This window comes from Strix uralensis, chromosome 12 (assembly GCF_047716275.1).
Source record: "Strix uralensis isolate ZFMK-TIS-50842 chromosome 12, bStrUra1, whole genome shotgun sequence".
NCBI classification, from domain to species: Eukaryota; Metazoa; Chordata; class Aves; order Strigiformes; family Strigidae; genus Strix; species Strix uralensis.
In genome coordinates this window covers 19,631,781-19,656,638 of record NC_133983.1, presented here as the reverse complement: position 1 = coordinate 19,656,638, position 24,858 = coordinate 19,631,781, and the positions used below count along the sequence as shown (strand labels likewise).

Genomic DNA, 24,858 nt, shown 5'->3' with positions numbered 1-24,858 from the left:
GAGCGAATCGCGGTGTCGCTATCAAACCGCGCATGGAGCTGGAGCGTGTGAAAAAGCGCTTGTGCCAGCCTTCGCCCCGCTGCCCTCCCCGGGGTAGATGGGGCTGGGGCATCCCCCCTACACATCGCCTGTTTTGCATTGATTTACTGATGCAGACTTGCATTTTAAAGAACCAGTGAAACAACACACAGCTTTTCCCCCTAGAGCGTGGCTAGTTAAAGGAAAAAAAAAATATATATATGATAGCGTTCACTGGGGAAGAGCGAGGTGATGCATACAGCTCCCAGGCTGTGCTGGGGCCTCGCGTTCCTTGTCCAGCCCCTCTCCTCTCCTCCGCAGGCAGGGCTGCTCCCCAGTAACAGACACACGCCTGCTCGCCTGGAAGTGCTGCCCAGTTCCTGTAAGGGCCTGGTTACAGGAAGTTAGAGATGAAATGTTGGTCTCTAATTTTCAGATACACTTTTCAGTTGTTAAAAAGAGGATGGAGGCTGCCTTTCCCAGAAATGAGGCAGAAACAGGCATTAGGCCAGGTACTCACAATGTTGTAGAGTATTTTGGAACTTTACAGTAAATCATTATTGGCTCAGGCATTTAAGTTGCTTGGGAGAGAGCATTAGGAAGAAAAAGTTGCACAGAGTGAAGTGCAGACTGCAGTCTAATGGATCTGACTCCTAGAAGGCTCAGTGAGGGTATAAGTGAGAGAGATTATGTCCTCTTAATGTCCATCACACATTCTGTGTATCACACAAAGCCTGGAATTGTTTCAGAATCCTAACATCACCTTAAGTATTTTGTCAAACGGAACATTTAAATCACAAAAGTGGAAGTCCTAAATATGTATCACTAGCAGATGGTCCTAAACTAACTTTTTTATGTGCAAGTTACCTAGAGATGCTGAAAAACAAACCAAACCAAAAATCAGTATATGTTAAGTCACGTTTCCAAGTCAGGCCAAACAAGCTTCTAAGACTTAATTTACACATTTATTTACAGTTTAAAAAACAAACATTCCCATATCACCTATCAAAATATTTAGACTGTGCCATGAAGTTACTGTGTCTGTACAGAGACATGCCTGAAGTGAATCTGAAATTCCATATACACAAATTGCATGCACAAAATTTGCAGGTAGCAATTCAAAAAGAAACACTTGTACGCTGTAACTGAATCTTCAGATCAAATCCATCTCAAATTAAAACCGATGCAGCAAAAGTTACATATAAATACCTGTATAATTACCAATTACAATTTACCATGTCTAAAGAACTCCAGTGTGAAGCTGTTGTTTGCATTAGTGAATGTTGCCATCTCGATTCTGCAATCTTTATGCCCCCCAGCACAAAAAAGTGGTAATGTGCAAGGATCGCAGAAGGGTCAAATCTTAATCGAAATATTCTAAACCATGGACTTCCTCAAAAGAAAATGATTGCCTGTTCCACTGTATTCCTCTAAGATAAAATTTTGTAAGCCATTAATACCAATAGGCAGATTTTTCTTTTTTTTAAATTTATTTGTTATTGGCTGTTGCCCTTGGTGAGTAAAAACTCTGGATCTGAATTAATATCCATTAAAAGCTGGATGGAAACTTCTAACATCTATACTCCAAGAGTCCCTTCTTCCCCATGGCCTGTAATGGTCTCTGAATATAATCTTCATCTACTAAGACAAAAACATGTCTGACCTGCAGACAGGTATCCCACTGACTTGAATGAGACTATTCACATGTTCAAACTGGGGCACATATTCTGTTACACTGCTGGACTGGAGCTGAAACAAGGCAGCCACCTAGAATATCTTGGCCGTCTACAGCTATGGTAGTGAACTGAATAACTACAGCTGTCTCACTGTATCTTTACTAAGCTTTAACTTCACAAATACTATGAAATATAGAGTTAAGAGCAGTCATCACGTTTAAATTTAAAACCACAGTATCTGTTTAAACTTCGCAAGTAACTTTTTTTTTATTATCCAAGGAAAGGGCTAACTCTTCTGTTATAGACAAATGTGGAAAAATAAATGTGGAAAAAGAAGCCATAACCTGGAAAAATCACTTTAAGGGATTATCAAAGAATGAGTTAACTTTTTTCAATCTGTTTTGAAATTCATTATGATTTAGATTAATACCATCAATAAATGAGTCATTATTTCTCAGTGAATCAGTTTTAAATTAAGGGCTTACAAAGCTTCTCGGAGAGACACCTTTTTTCTCTTTAATTTTAAAATAATTCCTAGCTTTATGTGGTATACATGTAAGTAGTGGCGAAAGTGGTGCATCAGCCATACCTGGAGAGAGAGACAGATAATTATAGCTTAACTCAACCAATATTGACTTTTCGTAACTGTTATAAAACTAAAAACACAGCTTGGGTATCTATGTACAAACTAGTAATTCCAAGAACAAACTGGTATGTATTTAGATGTAAGTTTTTATAGTAGTAACATTATTATTCTACTAAATTTCTATGTATTTCTAAACAAACTGTGAGGGTTATTGCTTATGCAAGATACAAGCAGAATTTAAGATGACAAAAATATTTAACTGTGGATTTTTCCTCCATTTTATAGAGTTGGACACTTACCCAGTGGTGCCAAGGATTTCAGCGATTCTAAGAGATGTGGACTAGAAAACTTGACCAGACATCTGAATGGTTCTTTTTTATTCAAAACATTCATTTGAGGATCACTTTTAAACATTGTCTCAAGCTGTTAATACGAAATTTAACCAGGGAGCATAAGAAATTAATATATTTTATTTATACATTCTCATTTAAACATTGCATTAACAAGGTAATATGTAATAAGACTGTATCTTATTTATCTATTATTTCTAATGTTTACATGATTCCCCCTGGAGGAATATTTTAATAAAATCAGAGGGTGCCACCATGTGGTAAACAGTTTTCTGCTGAAAGAGGCAGCTTGTTCAGTAATTCTATAAAACATTAAATATCTCTCAGAATTTCCAATATATCTGTTCACCAGATAAAATCTGTGCATCATCCAAGAAGTTAAATTATGGTGTTATATGTAGCATGAGCTTTGTATGTACTTCAAATAACTCTTCTCATGCTTCAACACACCACTGGTATAAGTCTACCTTTATTACAAAAACAAGTCAAAATGCTTAGTTCAAACATGATCTAGCAGTCTGACCAAATCTCAATGCAAATCTGTTTCTTAAAGATACTTTTAACTAATTTATTTTAAAGTATGTCCTCCCTAAAATTTGAAGAAATACTAGATTTTTCTTAATTTGCAATTTAATGTAGCTACTACTATATTAAAACCATAAAAAAAGAAAATTTGTTGCTTCAACTACCTTATATTGTGCAAATTCGAGTTTTGGTTGGGGACCATCACCAAAAACTTCCGAATTCACTCTCTGTATTCTTTCTTTCTCATTTCTGTTTTCTTGATTTATCCTTGAATCTGATGCAGGGGAAGAGTAGGGAAAAGCAGAGAGGAAAAAAAAAGACAACTTTGTCAGTTGATACAATACTGGTTTTCTGATCAGGTGATTACTCCAGTGAAAATCTGAAAATAATTTAAAAGAATTCATCACAATCTTTTTCTTTCATAAGCTAGTTGTCTTCATCATTTATATTTTCAGTTCTTACTGAGAGAAAAAACCCAAGCTAATATGAAAGGAGATACTGAGCACTGGGTATTTTTGATTTCATAACTGTGTCCAGTGACAGTCATGGGAAAATACCTCTCCTAGTGACAGCCAGCATTATGGCACCCCCCCAGGGATGGATAACACAGTGCAAATGTAACAGATGGACATTTCCTGTTATGAATCTCATTTCATAAGCCAGCAGTAATGACATTCAAACTGCCATTTAATTTAAAATATACATACCACTTTCTGGTACTACATTTCTTTCTTGTATAGGTCTTGGATAGTAACTTTGGAAGTTCTAAATAGGGAGAAAAAAGGGAAAAAAAAAAAAGGTTTTAGTTCACTTCCACTTTTAGAGGCTGTAGCTGAAAAGAACTTCCCAGATTTCTTTTTACTTCTCATTCTGAAAGTGAGTATTCTTCCAATTTTTGACAATTACTAGAAGTCAGAAAGCCCAGCTTTGTTTTGAGAAAAGAATGCCTGTCCTATGGTATGTGTGGACATTTCCCTATTTACAAGTTTTACATGGATGAGCAGAGTAAGTGCCCATTCTAATAGACTTCAACTCATTGCTCTAGGAAGCCTAGTGAAACGATGCTAAAAAAATCCTAGGATCGAATTGTTCATACAATTTTTAGACTGAGTTTAACCATTAGGAGTAACAATAAAGAGCAGGTGGGATACCAAGTAATTATATTGCTAATGCAGTGTTACCTTAATGAAAGGCTGTCCACCTCAGTAGTTCAATATTACTTTAAACTTGATGGTCTCTCAGGAGAGACGAATTTTCCCCCTGCTAGGGGGTGAGAACTTGGCCTGAAGCAAAAAGCAAGACTTATCTTCGGATGTACTTGTGAAGGGGCTCACCTGGCTATATCTCTTAAACACAATATCTTTAAGGGAGTTTAAAGAATGACTTCGAAGCTCCATTTCATGGATGTCATGGTAATTGGAAGCAGCAACCAGGGCCTTTAAATAAAAATTGAAATTGTTTTAACATCAGTCTTAATCATCACTGTGTTTATAATATGGAAAAAATACAGTATTTCTAGACATTGTGATGTTTTTGTTTCATGGTAAATGACTGCCTTTTAACCAGAAGGATTCTCATGTCTGAAAAAAATGTTGAGTAGACTGTTATTAAGCTTAGGTGAATATTTAAAAGCATTCACAAGATTAACCAGATAAGCCTGTAGCTTTATCAGCTGAAAAATAAATAAATAAAATATGCAGGTTAATAAAATAATTAAATTACTAGTACAGAAGTCTGTTGAATAGATTAAAAAAAATAAAGCCTACTAACACTGGTCACCACAAATTGACAGAAAATGTCTTTTTAAACTAATTAATAGCATTCCCTGATAAGCTCATACATCTAGTTCTTGAAGTTAACTGTGGTGATGTAATACTCTTCAACTTCTATGAGACAATTTAACTGAATATTGCCTAACATTTGATTAAGAAATTAGAACAATTCAAGGTCAGCAAAAATACCAATAAACTTAATTTATTCACCATTCCAAGGGTTAAAGATTGTTTTTCCCCATTTTTATCATGAGTTAAAGGAAAAAAATGACCATGTAAAATAGTAAATTACATTAAGTGATTAATCTTTACCCATCCTCTTAAAAGCTAACACAATTATAGCTGTACAAGACTGTGGTGAAGTCAGGGTCCACATGGTTTTATTCTGTACCTGACATAGCAGAGGCAAGTTGCTCTTAAGAACAGAGACAGAAATGAAGACATAGGGAGTCTGTGAGTGGTATACAACATAGCTGGTTTTGTACTGGTTTGGTTTTGTATATGGTGTTCCCCAAGCAATTCTAATCCAGATTGCATTATCCTCATATTCTCTAAAGTTGATGGTGACCTAAACAGAAAAAGAAAAGCTTTGATATACCAACACATTCAGGCACCCAGAAAGATTTTGTTAGCTATTAACCCTGTGTTCACAAGACCCAAACATAATTTAGTGCACCACTGCTTGAAAAAGAAACAAATCCCACTACTATAGTCAGAATTGTATTTAAATCAAATTTCCACAGAAAAACTATAACCTCACAAACTGAAAAAATAAAAAAATCATCATTCTTTCAAACTCTTCCTGTTGCTTTACATTTTCTTCTGAAGGGTGAAAATAAAAATAGCGTATTAAAACAGCATTGGTTCTCTCTTTTGGGAAAATAACAACACAAAAAGTGGTGTCTATTTAGATGGAGAGCTAGTAGCAATATTTCCAATATGTCCAATTTTTTAGAAAGTACTTTTCATCAACTTGTGATTTTAGACCTGAATATAATCTTTGTCACTGCTCAAGAGTACACAATCAGAAGTTTGAAGAAGATTCCCTTTCCTGTTTTTGTAGATTTGCTCCTTGGTTACTTCTTTTTCCTTGACTCAACCTGGGTGACATAAAAGTCGTAAAACTTCCTTTAAAAAAACAAACCCTCCCTTTGACTGAGGCACATATAGTCAAGCTTTTAGTCCAACCAGGTTGTAAACTGTTTAAATTGCTGGACGAACATCACTTCTCAAAGTTTGTGTGGAAATGGAAATAATGTTAAACTGTTATAAGTTATATGAACTGCAGCTGATTATCTGTTAGTCTGATTTGTATTTGTTGCCCTCTACTGTTGTCAGTGGGAATCCTTTGTGAGTCAAGAAGTGACAGCTAAGTAGCCAGAAGCATCTTCGATTATCTTGCTTAAATGAAGCTGGTGAGCTAAAGCAAGAAAAGGCTTCTGCAAATTGTTTACTAAGAGTGAGATGATAGTTATTTCCTCTCCCATTTTTTTCTTACCATGCTTGTTTATGCAGTCTAGAAACTGCTTCTTGCCATTGACGGTGGTCTTTCAGTCATTGTAATGTAATGAAATACCAGGGCCAAGCTCTCACAGCCATCACAAAATATAATTTCAAAACCAAAACTAAAAGGAAATGGATACAATTTTGCTACTAATCTAAGTCGTAACAACTGAACTTCCTTGTCCTGCTTACTCGCTACTTCAAATTCCCCCTATACTCTGATCCCATTTGTTTGTTGTTTTTGTATTGTTATTAGGTAGCAGGACAAAGCAATATCAAGTTACCTAGGCAACATGTACACTCAAACAGGGCAAAGATTTGACAGAAAACATACTGTCTTTCTTGAAGTCAGTCATATTTTAAGGCAAAATTACATTTTATTTCACTCCAGCATAATGATAAAGTTGCTAGAACAGATATACATTTTTCCTATTTCACATGGAGCTCCTACCATTTCCAAATTAACAATTCCATTTAATTTTTGATGCTGACTGTAAGAAAAAAAACACCTCTCTAAAGTTATGAAAACAATCTATTGACACCAGAGCTGTGTAACAAATCTAGAATGCATTTATTCTTACATTTGTCAAGGCTGACTGAAGTCGTCTTTTAAATTTTTTTTTGAAATCTGTTAAGTCAAAAAAATCCATTTCTTCTCCTGTTACACAAGAAAAAAAAAAAACCACAAGAATTGTGTTTACAAGAAGTAGTTCAGAGATGGTTTTAGTTTTGCTGAAACAAAATTAAGTGGAAAAAGCTCAAGTTGCATAGCCTTATACAAAAAGATGTATATTAAATCTGAGACTCATTATTGCTATATAAAAGTTTAATATTTAATTGTTAGTTACTGATTTCTAAAAATTGCTTGAGAAGTTAATCAAAAGTATTCTAAAAACATTAAAGCTATCCCTAGACTATGTGTGTATTTAAAATGTATGATATGAGGTAGCAGGGCAGTAAATTGCTGAGAACTGGGACATTACAGCAAGGAAAGGCATTTTACCTGTTTTGTTCATCTGGTAAACACTCCACACTCTTTTGTTTGAGTAGATGTGGTTGTCTAAGAAAAATAGGAACTGCTCAATAAGAGTATATTATCAAATGGTAATTAAAGGAACAACTAATTTTATGACCAGGTTATTTCTAAAAGATTACTTCTGATAACGGAATATAATTTATTCAGCATTCTTAAACTACCACTCATAGTAAACCTAAAAGCAAAATATTTTTTATTAAAAGAGATATGAAGATTTTTAAAATTCCGTTAAGCAACTAATAAAGGGTATCTCTGAGATTCAATGTTTAAAGAAGGATTTTACTTAAAATGACTGGAACTCAGTCTAAACTCAAACTAGGAAATGTAGACTGTTAAAAGAAACCTTGAGATTTGAACTATTATATAATCAAGTTGCGATTTAGTGTTGGAATTAGAGTTCCACCTGGAGTATTTGCTAATAATTTTGTCTACATGATATTACTGATTTTAGGGTTTGGTGCACACTGGAGTCAAACATATCTCTCTACATTTATTGCTGGATGTGGCTTACTGCAGTTTACATCTATTTAGACTTCTGAAGAGGAAAACATGCTTTTGTTGATTTTCAGTTTTTGATTTTTTTTTTTAAAGAAAAGGTTGGATCCAGTAAGATTCACCATCTGAAATGTAATCTGTTTACCCCAATTGCATCTGTACCACACTAAGGCAATTACTATGTAATTAAGGGCATTACCAAGTTACTCAGAAAAAATACAAAGATGTTATTTTTATTAATTATTTTACTTACAAATTATGTCTAGGACAGCTGCTTGCTTTATGCCTGCAGAATTTTCCTGGAAAGAAGAGTAACAGTGCATGGTGAACTGCAGGTCCAGAATGCTCTACCACATAGTAAGTGAAACACATCAGTACTGGCAGTTTAAATTACATTGTGCTGAAGTCCACAGCGTGTACTCTGCTCAAATACACCATACCTGGTTTTGAGAAATCAGTAACGAAAGCTATTTCAGCAAGGTTTAAGTGTTCCTGCAGAGGCAGCAAGAAGAATGTTGTCCTTATAGTATGATGTACAAGCAATTAGAAAGTAAAATTCATGGGTATTCATGACATTATGCAACAATGACTAGTATTTCACTGTCAGGAATTTTAAGATGCTTGGTTCCTCCTTATTTAACCTTTACAGAATGAAAAGATTTTTAAGAAACCTTATGACACTACTTGTTACAGAGAAGGATGTTTCAGAAACAAATGCTATTTTAAAGTATGACATTCATTATCTTACAAGAATAATTTAACAGTTATTGCCTGCAATTTGGTCTACACCCCATGTAATTAATCTTCAAGTGTGAAATTAAAAAGAAATTATACAAAAATCTATAGAATGTAAGAGATACCAGCAATAACTGTATCTATCTGGACGATACTATATATTAAGACTCCTAGTACATATAAAGATTCCTAGTACACCAAAATCAGAGTATGTAAGGACATCAGAAAAATTTTCTTTGCTTACACTACACAGAACAGAAGTAGTTCTGGCCAATTAAATTTTTCCAAGAAATCTGAAAAGTCTAAAAGATATAAACTAGTGCTATCATGACCCATACAAATTAGATTTAAATCATCACTATGTAACAAGTAGACATCCCAATCAATGCCTTTAATTTACAACTTAGAAATACACCCATTTTTTAAAGGTTTAACACACTGAGCTTTTATCTACCTTATGCAACTCAGAGCTCAAAACATGTATTTTCATACTCAGCAAGAGTCAATCCTGCACTCCTGCCAATCAGACAAAATTGATGGTATTACTAGCTCAGCTTTACATTTTCCAGACCACAAACTGCCATTTGATGCTGTGTTAGAGCCAAAGAAGATTCATTTCTTTGTAAGAATGTTTTTTGACAGTGCTTCAGCATGCATCCTGTATGTCACTGACAGGCAATTCCTGAAGGAAAGGATTACCTCACAGAGTTGAACAACGTCTTGAGAAATACTCTCCTTTATCTGACAGAAGTTTATGGTTTGCAGTTGCGCCTCAGAGAGAAAGCCCCATTTCTGTAGCACTGTCTTGATTTCATCTCGTGGGATTTTTAGTACAGTTCTTCGGATATACTCAGCAACAATTTCATCCATGATGAAGCCACCTGAAAAGTTAAAACGTTTAATAAATTAAGACAGCACATACATAAATTAAGCCTGCACCGGCAGGCTCAGGAGGTTTGCTCCCTTAGTAAGGTACAGAAAGCTACACCTAGGCACTAGCAGAACACTGGCATCAGCCCTAGCGTGGCACTGCCACAGATTTCGGCGGATATCAAAGACAGCGAGTTAAAACACTTTCTGCAACAATGTTTCCTCACTGACGGAGATCGAGTTAAAACGCTTTCTACAACAATTTTTCCTCACTGACGGAGGTCTGGTGCGACCTTCTGGAAAGGGAGGGGCACTGGCCCTCACTCAGGGCTGTTACCGCCTGTCCGGTCCGATGGGAGTCCAGAGGGCCCCAGACAGCGGACACGGACGCAAAGAGAACCGCGTAGCCGAGAGGAATGGGGCACCGCGACCCTACCTACCATCCACACACCGTCACGGCGGCGGCGGTGGCAATTACCGTCTCTGGAGCCGCCCGCACGCCCCGCCAACCGCCAAGTCCCGCCCGCCTTTCGAAGCGCCCAATCAGGCCCCGCACGGTGCCCGAGCTGCCCAATCACAAGGCGCCCCGCCTCCCGCCTCGCCGCGCGCTGGCGCCGGTGCCGTGAGGGCTCTTCCCGCGGCTGCCGGGGGCGCTGAGGCAGCTTCCGGTGGGGCCTGCCCGGGTCTCCCGCGCCTCCTCTTGGCGCTGTTTGGCGAGTGTGTTGCTCGGTGCCTGTCTCGCCTGCCCGGGCTCGTCCTCTGGGGACTGGAGTAAGTGCGAGAATGGCGGAGAGGGAAGGCTTCGGCCGGACCCGAGTGGGCGGCGTTGTGCCTTTCTAGCTCTAAAGGAAAAGAGGGGCACGTCGGGAAGGGCCCCGCTCCCGGCGCCTCCTTCCTCCCCGCCGCCTGGCCTTGGGGGAGCCGTGCCGTGCTGTGCCGTGCCTGAGCTCAGGGCCGGCTTCTGAGACCCGCCGCTCACCTCGCGTCCTCCTTCGGGGCTCAAGGAGGGCTTTCAGAAGGGCTGTTCGGAGGGGGAGCACGGGGCTCTCCGTTGCGGCTGTCGTAAGCTTGCTCTTCCCTGTGTCTCTGTATCCCGTCACTATTTTACAGATTCCTGGGAGCACTGAGAAACTACAGACTGAAAACAAGTTAGTTCAGTGGGCCTCTTGTGCCATAACTGTTGATAACAGTGTAGCTACCCCTGTCACCTGACAGCAAAGCTGTGTTACACTAACAGTATTTACTTTCTGCCCAGTGCTATGTGCCTTTCTTGAGCGGGTCTTGCTGCTCAAGGGGTGAGACCCTGTCTTTTCCGTCGGGGAGTATGATCCTCTTAATCCCTTTCTCTCAGAAGGGGAAAGTGGATCTACAGTTGGCAAGAAAATTCTGCTAGCGGTACTGAATTTATAGTGTTCTTATCTGCTAGATCGGGAAATGAATGCAATAGTAATGAAGTGAAGTCTGGTCTGGTGGATGCAGCTGAAGTACATGAGCAGCTTGCAAAACAGGAATTTGGTGACAGCACCTCATTTTCAGCATACTTTGCTTTTATACCGGCTGGGTGTTGTCATCCTTGACTGTACATTCTTGTCTTCATAGATGTAGCAGGAAGAGGAAGAGATTGCTTCAGTAATCTTTTGTGATATAATGCTGTATTGTGCAGTGTGACTTGCTGCATATTGCAATAAAAATATTCTGCTAATTGTCCTGTAATATGCTGATGTCGGTTGTATGAATACAACCTTAAATAATTGCCAGGAGGTGAAAATGCCTTATTGTGCTTTACTTGATCAATTATTTTAGCCAGAAATAAAACTGTAGAAATCACTTAATATTCAACTTGCTTTATTTATTAGGACTAACACCTTCTTAACTTGCTTTACTAAGTATGAAACGAGGTATGATGTAGTTTTATCAGATACTTACTCCTGAAAGTAGTGGATGAGTGCTCATTCTGCTGACGTGAGAGGTGTTGCGTTGTTGGCAGAAAGTGTTCATGTAAATAGACAACTAAAATCAGTATGAATCTTACTTATCAAAGTTTTTTTTTTTAATTATTATTTTGGTTCATGGAAAGTAAATACAATCTACTTAATATAAAAACATTTTAAAAGCATACATAATCTCCACCCACCCCCCCTCTGCCTGCTGCGTTTCCTTACTCTTTGCATGTCTTCATAGATATGTAGCTAAATTATCTCTCCCCCTCCCCATTCTCATATGTAATACTGGAAAGCTAGTGCATAGTTTTGAAGACTGAAATTCAAGATGTGACTAATTTTTATAAGATTTAGCTGATCTTGGTTTATTGAAGTGAAGGTGTCCAGCTAAATTTTAGCGGTTGTTCTCACTGTGCCTAATCACAACCTTAAGGATAGCAGCACAGAATGATACTTTAATACCCTGATCTGGAAGATGTTAACCATCTTACTGAAAGCTAGAAACAGACTCCTTAGTTCAGGATTCCCTAGGTTTTGAATGGTGTCCATCAGCTGTGATTTCTCATTTCACTGAATGACTGATCTGAGTATTGTAAGCTGTTATCATCAAAAATCTTTATAAGCTGTGTATGAAAGATAATATTAGTAACGTAGAAGTTCTGCTGAAGTGACACGAATGACATCTGCAGGTAACACCAGCCAGTTAGGTGTGGAGCTGAATCCTTTTTTGCGCTAAAACTTTATATAATCCTACAGAAAACATCCATGATTTGGTGTTAAAGAAAGCAAAGAGCTGGCTGGTTTGTAAGTATTTTTCTCCGAAGCCAAACAGAACAGTACTGTGTAATTTAAGCCCAAGATGTCTGCACTTACTCAGATTAGACGGTGAAATGAAGTGCAAAAGTAAATGTTACGCATGGTGAGTGATACAGTGGCTTTATAGGAATCTGCGGATCTGTTCGCCCTTCCCTCTGTTAGTACATGCTCTCGTTCGCATGGTCATGCTGCCGCCTCGTGGGTGTTATCGGAGTGTTTGTAGCGAGCGTGTGTGTCTGTAGTCCTGTAGAAAGCTCGGTGTTTCTGTTAAGTAGTTTAATGATTAGCAACGTAGATGCTCAGATGCAATTCAGGGTTGGTAAACGAGAATTTGCATTTTGCTGTAAAAATAATTTTTCTGGGAAATACTTGAATTCAAGTTTTTTGGGTTTTTTGTTTGTTTTTTTTTTTTTTTTTTTTTTACTATTGACCTTAGAAACTTGAAAAAAAGATTACTTCTGTGTGCAACTTTTTAAATGGAGAAATTAGCAACACTTGGTTTAAAAATTAGTCTTCTCGCATGTTTTAATGAAATATAGAAAAAACATCTTAGGAAAGCAATTATCTAGATTTAAACCTTTTTGTTGTTGTTGTCCCCCAAACATGTAAATATTAAGCATTCAGCTAATCAGTGAGACTAAAAACAACCTACTTTAGTTTTCCTTCTGCATCAGGGAACTGGTTAGTTCATATTTTTGGGAGATTCTGAGAAAAGAAGGAAGGAACTTCCCTGAATTCCTGACATGCTGATCTCATGCTTCATTTGGGAAAGGAGCGGGACAAACTAGCATGTGGAGAAACAAGCACTGTATCCTAGATTTTCGTGTCTAACAGGAGTGGGAATGAAATGCATACAGTGTTCTTGCCTTCTCTTTTGGGACAGCCTTTTGGTTTCTGCCTACTTGCTAGGTATCTGCAGTTTTATTATGAATTCCATGATATGTGTAGGTTCCTTTTGCACATTCATATTAAATATTTAATGTATTGAACATGTGTATAGGTCAGCTTTTAGATTAGGGATGGGTATCACTTCTTGATAATTTATATGTTGATTCCTGTTAGGAAGTCTTTAGCAATTTGATATGCTTAGTGTCCAGAATTGCTTATACAATATCAGAAATAGCGTGGCCAGCAGGGACAGGGAAGTGATCTTACCCCTGTATTCGGCACTGGTGAGGCCGCACCTCAATTACTGTGTTCAGTTTTGAGCCCCTCACTACAAAAAGGACATTGAATTACTGGAGCGTGTCCAGAGAAGGGCAACGAAGCTGGTGAAGGGTCTGGAGCACAGGTCTGATGGGGAGCGGCTGAGGGAACTGGGGGTGTTTAGTCTGAAGAAGAGGAGGCTGAGGGGAGACCTCATGGCCCTCTACAACTCCCTGAAAGGAGGTTGCAGAGAGCTGGGGATGAGTCTCTTCAACCAAGTAATAAGCGATAGGACAAGAGGCAATGGCCACAAGTTGCACCAGGGAAGGTTTAGGCTGGATATTAGGAAGCATTTCTTTACAGAACGGGTTGTTAAGTGTTGGAATGGGCTTCCCAGGGAGGTGGTAGAGTCCCCATCCCTGGAGGTGTTCAAGAGTAGGGTCGACTTAGCGCTGAGGGATCTGGTGTAGTTGGGAACTGTCAGTTTTAGGTCAATGGTTGGACTGGATGATCTTCAAGGTCTTTTCCAACCTAGATGATTCTGTGATATTAGCATTGGAAATTCAGTACCATTGTCAGAGAATTTCTAAGTTTAGGCTTTAGATTTTTTTTAAAAAAATCTGATTTATGTTGGAAACAAAGCTAGAATATCCCCTATTTTCCCCACTTCAAGATAAACTACACAGAATATTATACTGTAATGAGACAATTTCTTAATGCTTTTTTTCTGAAGGATAGTGTAGATTTAGAAAGTGGTTAAAGAAGCTGAAAGGTCAATCATCTTCATCCATGTCTTCTACTTTCAGAGGCTAATAGTTTATAGAAATAAAGGCATTTCAATTAAATAATTTAGATACATATGTAGTGTAATTTTTAACAAGGAAGGAAAAACTGCGCTGAATTCGAAATCTCGTCTAAAACATGTTGAAGAACAGACCGTTTTTGTGCAACCCAGTGAAATATGTCAGTGCCTTTATGGAAAGAGTTCATCTAAATACTTCTCTCCAAATACTCGCTTCAGTTATGAATGTTTGCTTAGCATTTTGTAGTCCATTTTTCTTCTAAGGCAATTCCTTAATATTGTTCTTCTGCTTTACTGCTAGTATTTCTTCTGCAGCAACTGCATGTTTACCTTGACGTTATTTATCTAGCATTTCTGTTAGTAGTTTTCTCAGAGCAATTTGTATTGCTCATTACCAGATTTTTTCTGTGCCTTTTTTTTTTTCCTCCCCCAGTATTTTTACATACTTAGATTACTTACGAGCCACCACCTATATAAAATTCTGTCCATGTGGACTTATATTCTGGTAAAATGGCAACTTGCAATCCTTATTTTAGTCTCTTTGTAATAATGTTCTAATATAAGAAAATCAATAGCTCATCCTGTCCTTTTTTATACTTGTTTTTGTTACTCTTGAAACTCTTTTGTCTGTCAGTCATTCCCCTCCAGCAAAAATATTTTAGCCTTCTGTGATCATTTATAGATCTCTGTCTAATCTGACACTCCTAAACCTAATTACAATATCGAGCACTGATAACACTGTTCATTCATGAACTTCAAACATTCTTAAAGGCTCCAGTTAAGCCTTCCATGACCACTGTAAGATGTTCTGTTACTTTAATCCATTGTAGCCTACATGAACTGAGTACCATATCTGGTAATTGAACTTGAAAGATTTTAATATTAAATGTTATTTGAAAATTAATTTCAGGAGTACTGATCTATGAACTGATGTGACAGTTAAGACCTCTGATTTGTAGCATCTGTCCTGCAAGAGGTGCCATTGGAAAATGTATTTGAGTTGTTAGAAGGCTTTTATTGATGAAACACGCTGTCACTTATCTGTTTGTGGCATTGATAGCTTTCATCCACTTTATCCAAGAATAATTTTGTAAACAATAGCAATGATTACTAATCTTAGATTAGAAATAATGAATCTTTCCTGGAAATGCTCCCTTTGACTTTCTGGCCTGTGCTGATGTGCGTGCTACGTATTTCACTAGGGCACTTGTCTTGGTCTTCTGAGACAACCAGCTCAGATGACAGTTTTAGGAAGAGCAGTTGGAGGCTGAATGATGAAGAGATTTAATAATCAGCTGGGTTCACACATGTTAAAGTAATGTGCAGTCATTGAGCAGGTCACACTCTCAAGGGAATGCTAACTCTAGTGCTATCAAAAAAAAATCTACTGATAAATTTAAAACATATTGACTTTGTGTGGCATGCAATCAAAAGCCGGTGGCAATAACACAGCAGGGTTCTTAATCACTTTGCTGTTACAGTCGTGTTCCTGCTGTCATATTTCCAAAGGTTCATTTGTTAATTTGTTGAATAGAATGCTTAAGCAACTTGTACAGTTTCCAACTTCTTCTGTGCTGTGAGTATATATAGCGCAATATTAGACTTCCAGATAGCATGGGGGAAGATTTTTGAAAGAAACTACTACATGTGTATTTTGCAACACTATGTGGAACATATTCTCATGGGTCTCAACGGGCTTTTAAATCTGCTTGGATTTTTAAAATTTAGCTTCCTTGTGGGAATGTAACTCTTGTTAAGCTGAACACATGATGGGGAATATTGGGTAAACTAGTATACATACCTCTTCAAGCCGAATATATTACTTGAGTATAGATTACTTGAGTGTAGATTATAGCTGCCAGTGCTGCAGCTGAATCTTGGGATTTTGCAATTGTAAAATCTGACCACTGGCTACTAGTACTTAACTTGTCTATTTAGCTGGAGTGTTAAAACAGTGATGGCTGTTTAGTACAAGTTATGGTGGTGTTTGCCTGATCCATTGCAGCTAGAAAGGTGATCTCTTTGGGAGGAGGGGGCACAACAAAATACTAAGTAAGCAAACAAAAAAGGCATCTATTTAACTCAGTGGCAGTATAGGTCATACAAATAGAATTTGGTCAAGATGAGCCCCTTTGTCCTGGCATGAACTGGACTTTTCTTCTTCCCTGGTGAAATGATCTTCCACAACAAAGATGTCATCTTGTTTCGGCCGCTGTCATATGATGCTTTCATCCTTTTCAACAAAAGATCTTGAAAATTACTTCTGGGAATATATATATATTTTTAAATGGGAGGTAATTAAAACATTTATTTCTAGAATGAAGTTTGCTCCTGCCCCACAGCACCCTGCAGAAAAGGCCCTGGGGGTCCTGGTTGACATGAAGTTGAAACGTGGTTTAGCAGTGCACTCTTGTGGCAACAAAGGCTACCAGCATACTGGGCTGTGTTACAAGGGTAGCTAGCAAGGCAAGGGAAGTCATTATTATTCCCCTCTTCTTGGCAGTCTTGAGGCCACATCTGAAATCCCGTGTTCATTTTAGGGTCCCACAGTCTAACAGAGATGATAAAAAAACCCCGAGTCTAGCAAAGGGGAAACTAAGAGGGTCAGGAGGGTGGAACAGCTGGCACATGCGGCAAGGTTAAGGGGATAGGCTGCTTTGGCATTCAAAAGAGAAGACTCGAGGGGAAACTTAAATGCTGTCTTCCACTATCTGAAGGAGTGGGGGATTTATGTAGAAGACAGATCCAGATGCTTTTCAGAGGACCACAGTGAAAGGGCAAGAGGCAACAATATGAAGTTGCAAGAAGGGACATTCCAATTGGGCATAATTAAGAACACCTATTATTGTTTTGATTAAGTACTGGATCTTAAAGCAGCATCAATGCTTTGGATAAGGATTTTTCAAAAAGCACGTAGATAACTAAAAAAGATGCCAGTTCTCAGAGTGCTGTAATGAAATATCATTATGCTTCCTGTTCTGATCCATCTTTGTAGAAGATAGAAAGAAAATTACATATACTTAGCTTTTTTAAAGCTAGAAAGAATAAAACTGAAGTAGGAAAGTGAAAAGATAATCCGCAGTTCAAGAAAGATTAATACTAGGGAGTCCCTGAAAATTAAAATCCCAAATGCATGCTTATGTCCATGACAGCAAAGAATATAAACTTCTAGATAACTTTTAACATTTGGGCTCTGTAGAAGAACAGACATGTGCTGGTTTAAATTACTTAATATGTATAATTTATATTACACAGTTAAAGTTGCATTTTGATCTAAAATGTTTTTTGTTAAAGTAATACTGTGTGATAATATCTTAAGTGGTTAACTCAAACTTTCTAGTTATAGTTTCATATTTTAATGTTGGCAGGTGGAAGTTTTCTCAGATTCTTGTCCTCGTACTACTAAAATTATCCCTAACTAAAGATGCATCCAGACCTGTCTCCTCATCTGCACACTGAAGAATGTAACCTAGTTATCAGTCTGCTCAAGAAGTGTCACAAGGAGGTAAGGAGTTTTGAGCAGAGAAAAGAGTGGGTGGGTTGGGAAAATGAGTGTCAGATAAATTAGTGAGAATATTATATGATCATAAAGAGAAAAACCTCCTCTAGGCAGAACACCCATGAAACGTAGCTAGTACGTTTTCACTGAAGAGGTATCTGACGACTGTGTAAATCTTGCCACTGATTTCTTTAGGAAATAAAACATGTCTTAAAATTTACTGTGCTACAGCTTGACAAGTATGGACCTATTTTAAGAACTGAAAGAACTTCTACACCTTCTAGTACTGTGTGCCCCTCAAAAAACAATAATAAAAGAAACTTCAAATGCTCTCTTTTTGTACGCTCACAGGATTTCCATCTTCCAGCTGTCCACTGGGCAGATGCTTCAGGCTATTTATAAGCAGATGTGTTGACAAGGATCCGGACACACAGCATGCCTTGCATTCAGTGCTTGGAGAGCTAAACACAAATTACTGTTTGATTTCCATCTTCTTAATAGGCACCTACCCAAGGATGTAAATGCCAGATCATCTTCAGGCTTCTCAAGGCTCTTCATTGCTTCAAGAAGATAGAATCTTCATCTTGCTCATTTAAAAGCCTTTTTTTTTTTTTTAATTTGCTCTGTAGCAAACCTGTAGATGTAGAAGAGTCAGCCACTGCAATGAAAGCTAGCTGCAGCATTGTTGCAATATTGTTAATGATTTTCCCAGTTCTCTCGTATACTCTAAATAGATGTTCTATACAGATATATTTCTGTATTAGTGCATAAAAAGTTGAATTTCATAGCTTCCACTGAGGCAAAAATATATTTAAATGTTGAATATGAGTGTGAAAAACAATGGTTTACACCCTTACATGGAATCTACAATATTTTCACCTCCATGTTCAGATGTGATGTTTATACTTTTTTGTGATGCAGTTATCCATAAATTCTAAGACAATGCATATGTTAGCTTTACTGTTCTGAGCAGAATTCTAAATTTTTCTTTGCAAAAGTCATTACAGAAAGAACAAGGCTGATAATACACAAAATGTGAGAGATGTTTTGCATGAAAGAGGGATAAGATTTTTGCAGATTTTAAAGTAGCTATGCTAACATATAAAAACATTTGCAGTACCACACTTTCTTATGACTTCTAAATTACAACAATGAAGGCAGCAGAGTTCTAATACTAAAGTTCACTTGCAATGAGTATACTGTGCTGGGTTTGTTAGCAATATTTAATCATTTTTTGGTGGCACTCATAGTGCAGTATCTTGAAACGTAAGCATGGAATCTGTTCTGCCATCTCAAAGGTAGTACTTCCTGTACCATCACCTGTCTGTTCCTATGCACTGTGTACATTTTTTTTAAACGTAAGATACAAATTTCTTGTACAGAACATCCCCAAGCTTTAAAACTAAAAGTTATCTTAAGTGTAAGAATTATGTTTTTCTTCTGAGTTCTAAAACTTTAATTTGCCTGAAAATGCTTTAGGTAATTTGAGAGATTGCAGAGACTTTCTTTTTTTCTTTTTTTAGTTAACTTTTTTTTGGTAACAACTTTAATGTTGTAATGTAGCTAAAAGTGTTCATTACCTAGAATTAAGTAAGAAGACTTATCCTTGTACATTAACTACTATAGTATCAAAAGGATTGCTAAATAAAATGACGCTCAGTTAAGAGGAGAATAAAACTTCTATAGGCAATACAAAATTAAAATGTTGTCATTAATTTTTCATAATTGTGAAAACAGATCCAATCAGGAAAGAAAATACCCAGATTTGACCTGCTTTTTGGTACTTACATAGTTGGGCTTTCTACGTTTTGACTAGAGAATCCAGAAATACTCATTTACTACTTGAAAGTAATTGTTGACTCGTGTTTTGTTTTGTTTTTATAAAAATGAATGTTAATATACAAGTATCATGGGCTTTTTGTATAATGTATCTTATTAGACTGCCTTGAGTTTAAGAGGGAACTGGAACTAGAAGATGTACTTGAATTCCTTGGCAGCAAGTGATTCAAAGGAATTTATTGCCAGTTTGATTTATGAAGGAACTAGGAACAGCAATAATACAGTCATGCACAGGATTATATTCTCTTGGTTTTGTCTGAAGTTGATCTTTACATAAAGAGGAATTATGTTTGTCAGTCTTGTGCTCAACTATGAGAAGGTATTTGCGCTAACAGTCTCAGAACAGAAGGGGTGAAGATGGCTTCTTTCACACTCAGTTAAGGGAGCAATACTTGTTTGCTTAAAATTCAAGGCGAATGTACTGAAATATTCTTTTAAGATTGAAGTCACTGAAATCTGAAAAGTCAGTGATCTTAATCATTTATCAGTGACTAACTGCTGTTTTGTTATAATGCCAATATGTCCTAAGAACCTTCATCTACAATTCAAATTAATAGTCCTGAGGGATGAAAAGCATTATTTTTTAATTGGGTGTCCTGTGTGTGCATTTTCATAAAAGTCAGTTTGATTTACTTTATTCCTAATCTAGGACCTGCCCATTATATCAAGTTTTGCATCTACTGAGGAGAGGTTAATGGGATTCCTATTTGATGTCATTATTTTGATATTTTTTTTTAACAACTCCAGTCTGGTGCCAAGTGTGTGCTTTAAAGAGACTTATTTTTACAGGTGCCAGCTGAAAGAAATGCATATTGTCTTGCATTCGTATCACTGCAATAGACATAATAACTATTTTTGAGAAATGGATTCTTTTTTCTTCATAATCTGAGCCAAAAAGTTGACAGCTTAGGAATCTAACTAAATAAACGTAGGTGAAACTCACTGTATGTGCTAGTAAGAGTGGAGTTAGCTTGAAACGTGAGTGCTCACCTTGAAATTTAACATGCAGATATGGGAATAGAATACAAAAAGAAATCTGTATTAGCTAAAATGAAAATGTTGTAAAATCAAGATCAGCTCGCAGTAAAGTGTCCATTTATCACATGCAACTGCTTCAGAGTGTCATCTGATGCCCTTTATAAAGCAGAGAGGTATAAACAAGCTAATTATAGCACTGCTACAGTTTGTCATAATCTCTATAAACCCACTTCTACTTTCAATCATGTTCTGTTGGTTAAAATCTTGTCCACTGTTTGAATTCTTACAAGTGTTCCTGTATTACTTGTATAAATCCATCTAGCTGCTCATCAACTACAGAAATGCACATGGGTTTCCCTCTGAAACGTGGAAGTGACTTCATTCTTATGTCTTGTTCTTCATGGTCTTTTTTGATAAAATTCATTAGTTCTCTAAAAGATTGGTCAAATGGTCTCTATTGATTGTATAGCTGCTAAAACCTCCACTCCTCCAGGTCTTCTGAATTGCTTGGGTGCTCTGCTACCAGATTCTGTGGCATGGTATCAAGCATCGCTCTGAAAAAGTAGTCCTTGTAGAATTACGTATTCTGATAGTGATTGATTGGCTGATAATATGAAATCGCTTTAGGAAATCCTGGCTAAGAGGACAGATTTTTACAGTGAATCTCATCAGGTTAGCTGGGGAATGCCCTCACGAGGACAATGCCTACAGTTTTTCAGAAACTAAGTATGCATAAGGCCCACAGTTGGCCTGTGTTATAAAGATGGTAAATGCATCTTATTTATTAACCTCAAGATTTGGAGAAACTTAATACCAAGTTTTTTATACTGTTTCTAACACTTCAGTCATTTAAACCTGGTGCCCCCATCTTCTGGACCAACAACACATTCTTCATGTGGTTGGGATGATGGAACATCAAGTCCTTTGCCTCTCTAGGCCATGAAGAAATAGTGAAAACTAATGCATAAAGAATATTGCCTCCAGGGTGCCTGTAGATCTCCCTAAGTCTTTCTATATCACAAACTGGAGTTCAGAATATTTATTTTTTGTATGTTATTCAAGCTAGTGTGACTGAAAGTTGTAAGACTGATTCCTAGATCAATAAAATGTATGTTCTACATTTAGACTTCATAGCTTCAGCTTAGGTATCCTATTTTAGTCTGGTTATACAACATGATGAGTACCTTCAACTTTCAGCAAGGTGGGTGGTGGTTCAAATGAGGTTCAGGAGTAGCTCTAACTTCTAGCTACTCAGTAAAAAAGTTACAAAGCATAATTTTTCACAAAAAGAGAAAAGGGAAAGAAGACCAGGATATGTTGCAGAAGCCAAGTGACTTCTAAGAAATGTAGAGCTTCAGAGGAATAAACTTTTGAATTGAACATTTTCTTTTCTCTCCCTAACTGATAGCACAACATTTTGAAATTTTTTGGCCGTTGCAATGATATTGACCGTGAGATGCGGAAGTGTTTAAAGAAAGAGGTAAGGAACAAATTTACTATGAGTGAAATGCTTAACAAAAAAAGAAGTCCATGGGATAGAAATAGAGTTGCTTTTTACTAAGTAGTACAAATCAATAAACAGGCCTTGAAATGTAAGCACGTTCTGGAGTGGGCATTTGAGACCACGTTTAAACTTTTTTTGATAAATTTGTCAGGTAAAATCTGGCTTTAACAAATGGCATGGTCTCTTTTTGGATATCCAAAAATAGGCAAACACACATTTTAACCAAACAAATATTACAAATAGGAACTGACCACAGATTGCTTCTGTTTCTTCTTGATTTTGTTGTTGTTGTTGTTGTAGTGGTATTCACACAGAATTGAATATAAAGCAGTAATGGTCACTTCTGCATGAGTAACACTTATACTGAGGTCAGTTATACTGACTGAAACTACTTGAAGAGTTGCTGAGTTAGGCCCTACTGAATGAAAATATTGCTGCTTAGGACCTACTCATTGCTGTACTACATCTGCAGATAGGAAGGAATGGAAGACTCTAGGAGTTTAAGTAGATTTACTAGCTAATGGGCACATTTTCAGAAGAGTATCAGTGATCTTTATATTTGTGGTTGTCATGCCTACATGACAGAACACATAAATGAACTTTTCACACACCTTTTAACTTGAGATTGTACTTACTAATTTTGACATAAATTTCACAATCCTTTATTATATATAATATATATCATATAATAAATCCCTAAAAAGGGAAACTTCGGGTGCAGGATAGCCAGAAGAGTTTGGGCCCTCTCTCTTCCCTCTGTCAGTCTGTGGTAATTAATTTCATCTGCTTGTGTCAAATACTTTTTTTTCTCTTCCTGAAAAACTGTAGCACAGGTCAGGAAAATAATGAAGTAAAGTTACTTTCCATGTAATCTTATTTTTCTTTGTTCCATTGAAGTTGAAGCCTTTACATTAAAAGGAGTTCTTGATGGCTATATTTGTCTGCCTTCTTAAAATATGGCTACATTGATATGCCATTACTAGGAAGTCCCTGAAAGGCTGTTCACAAGTATAGCATAGGTACTGATGTAGCTTTTAAACATCCATTGTTCTCATTCTACATAAAAACCTGGATGGGTTATTGAAAAATTAAATATTGGCATGGGAAAAAGTTAAGCATTCTGTAAATGTTAAGTAATGTTTTGGGCCATTATTTCAGTTATAAACCAATCAGTATAATGAGTGAAAAACTGCAAATCCTTTCCAAAATCAATCTCCTTAGTAGTTTATTACATTATATAGAGAACTGAGTATTTGTGGGTTACTTGGGTTTTATTCTTGATATCAATTATTAAAAAATTGAACAAATACACACTCTAACTTAAGGCCAAGAATAATTTGCTTCTCACGAAATACATGTCAAATCATGCATTGATTTTTAATTTTTCATTTTTTTTAGCCATGAAAAGGTTTCCTTTTTGGCTGCAATGAAAGAAAGTTAGCCTCTTCAGGCTTTTGCTAGTGCAGGGGCATGCTTGAAAGCATGGTCGTCTTATGTGTGCATCTAAACTGTGAAAGCTTTCTTGGATCCATTTTACACTGGAGTCCTGTCTCTGTTGGGTTTCTTTTTTAAACCATAAAACCACCCAAAACACCTTAACCTCATTCAACCCAAATTTGCCTTTGTTCCTTTCATCCTGGTGTACTACTTTATCTGTGCACATAATTAATGACCAGGATCAAAAATAGACCAAGTCTGTGATGACAAATTCATGTTTTGGAAGGCAGACACACTTATATTAATCAGTATCTTTTAAAAGGAAAAGAGCCTGACCTGTGCTCTAGAATAGCACCAGTGCAACTTTTTTCCTAGTTCATATGTGAAGTGTGGCTGTCATATATCCGATGGCTGTATAATTAAGTTCCTCCATAAGATTAACTGAATCTTCTTTATTAGAATGTTCTAATGCTCTTTAGCTTAATAACCTCAAACTTCGAAACATGTATTTTAATCAAATAAATGTTAATTTCAAAGTAAAAATGAACTGATACATAGATATTAACAAGAACTGCATTTCTAATGCATCAGTCAAAGATATTGTTTCTGTTCCTGAGTAATAAATGCTCTCCACACTTTTAAATTTGATTTATCTGTTTAATGATAATAGCTGATCTATTAATTTCCTTATCTGTCTTCCAGTATGAAGAAAACAGGGCCAGGAACCAGGCGATGCGACAGAAGCTAATTAATGCTCACAAAAACTCAGAGAAGTGAGCTGTACTGTAGTTGGACAGCTGCATCTCAATAGGGACACTCAGCTGAAAGTTGACAGAACACTTCCTTCCCATCACCACTGTTCAGCCTGTGGTTTGTGAAATGGTGAAAAAATAAATGCACTTAATACATACTCATTCCTAACAAGGCAAACAATGGGGGAAAAAATAAATATAATAAATGATCACTCACAACTTAACTTAGTTTTTGACCTTTAAAAGAAAACTATTGTGGCAAGTCTTTGTTCTGGCATAGCTTTGTTATGATTAAGTAATGAGGAATGAGTGTGTGTGGAGTTTTGTGTAGTTATGGCTGCTATATTCCCTACCTTGTGTTGAGCTGTATTTCTTTCTTTGTGTTTAGCAGTTTCTCTTTCATATCTTTTTGCTTTTTTTTCTCTGCAAAACACTGAATGACTTTTTCCATTGCTCTTCGTAGTGTTGTGATAACACTGCTTAAGTGAATTAGCAAAAATAAATTTTAAACAGGTGTGGCTTGAAATTGGAAATTGCCTATCAAGTAATAACTGGAGTTCTAGTATTTTTATTGGAGGT

The 24,858-nt window shown here is 36.9% G+C and overlaps 2 protein-coding genes across 6 annotated transcripts; one reads left to right on the top strand and one right to left on the bottom strand.

The window, feature by feature from the left end:
* Positions 1-961: 961 nt before the first annotated feature.
* Positions 962-10,611, bottom strand: CENPN (centromere protein N). 2 transcript variants are annotated; one of them, XM_074881288.1, is made up of 11 exons: positions 10,546-10,611; positions 9,396-9,577; positions 8,215-8,260; positions 7,434-7,490; positions 7,012-7,088; positions 5,319-5,495; positions 4,490-4,591; positions 3,863-3,920; positions 3,320-3,429; positions 2,580-2,703; positions 962-2,283 (listed from the first exon to the last, which is right to left on the bottom strand). In XM_074881288.1, exons 2-11 carry the CDS (start codon positions 9,564-9,566, stop codon positions 2,168-2,170), a joined length of 1,038 nt encoding a protein of 345 aa, XP_074737389.1. In that variant the 5' UTR covers positions 9,567-9,577; positions 10,546-10,611; the 3' UTR covers positions 962-2,167. The 2 variants fall into 2 exon arrangements, with proteins under 2 accessions (XP_074737389.1, XP_074737388.1); XM_074881287.1 differs by lacking the exon at positions 10,546-10,611 and adding an exon at positions 10,007-10,076.
* On the top strand, positions 10,200-24,503 carry CMC2 (C-X9-C motif containing 2). 4 transcript variants are annotated; one of them, XM_074881292.1, is made up of 4 exons: positions 10,200-10,337; positions 17,639-17,775; positions 21,995-22,066; positions 24,230-24,503. In XM_074881292.1, the coding sequence occupies exons 2-4, from the start codon at positions 17,695-17,697 to the stop codon at positions 24,302-24,304; spliced, it is 228 nt and encodes a 75-aa protein (XP_074737393.1). In that variant the 5' UTR covers positions 10,200-10,337; positions 17,639-17,694; the 3' UTR covers positions 24,305-24,503. The 4 variants fall into 4 exon arrangements, with proteins under 4 accessions (XP_074737393.1, XP_074737395.1, XP_074737394.1 ...); XM_074881294.1 differs by having other exon boundaries at positions 10,203-10,628; XM_074881293.1 differs by having other exon boundaries at positions 10,203-10,714.
* Positions 24,504-24,858: the final 355 nt, after the last annotated feature.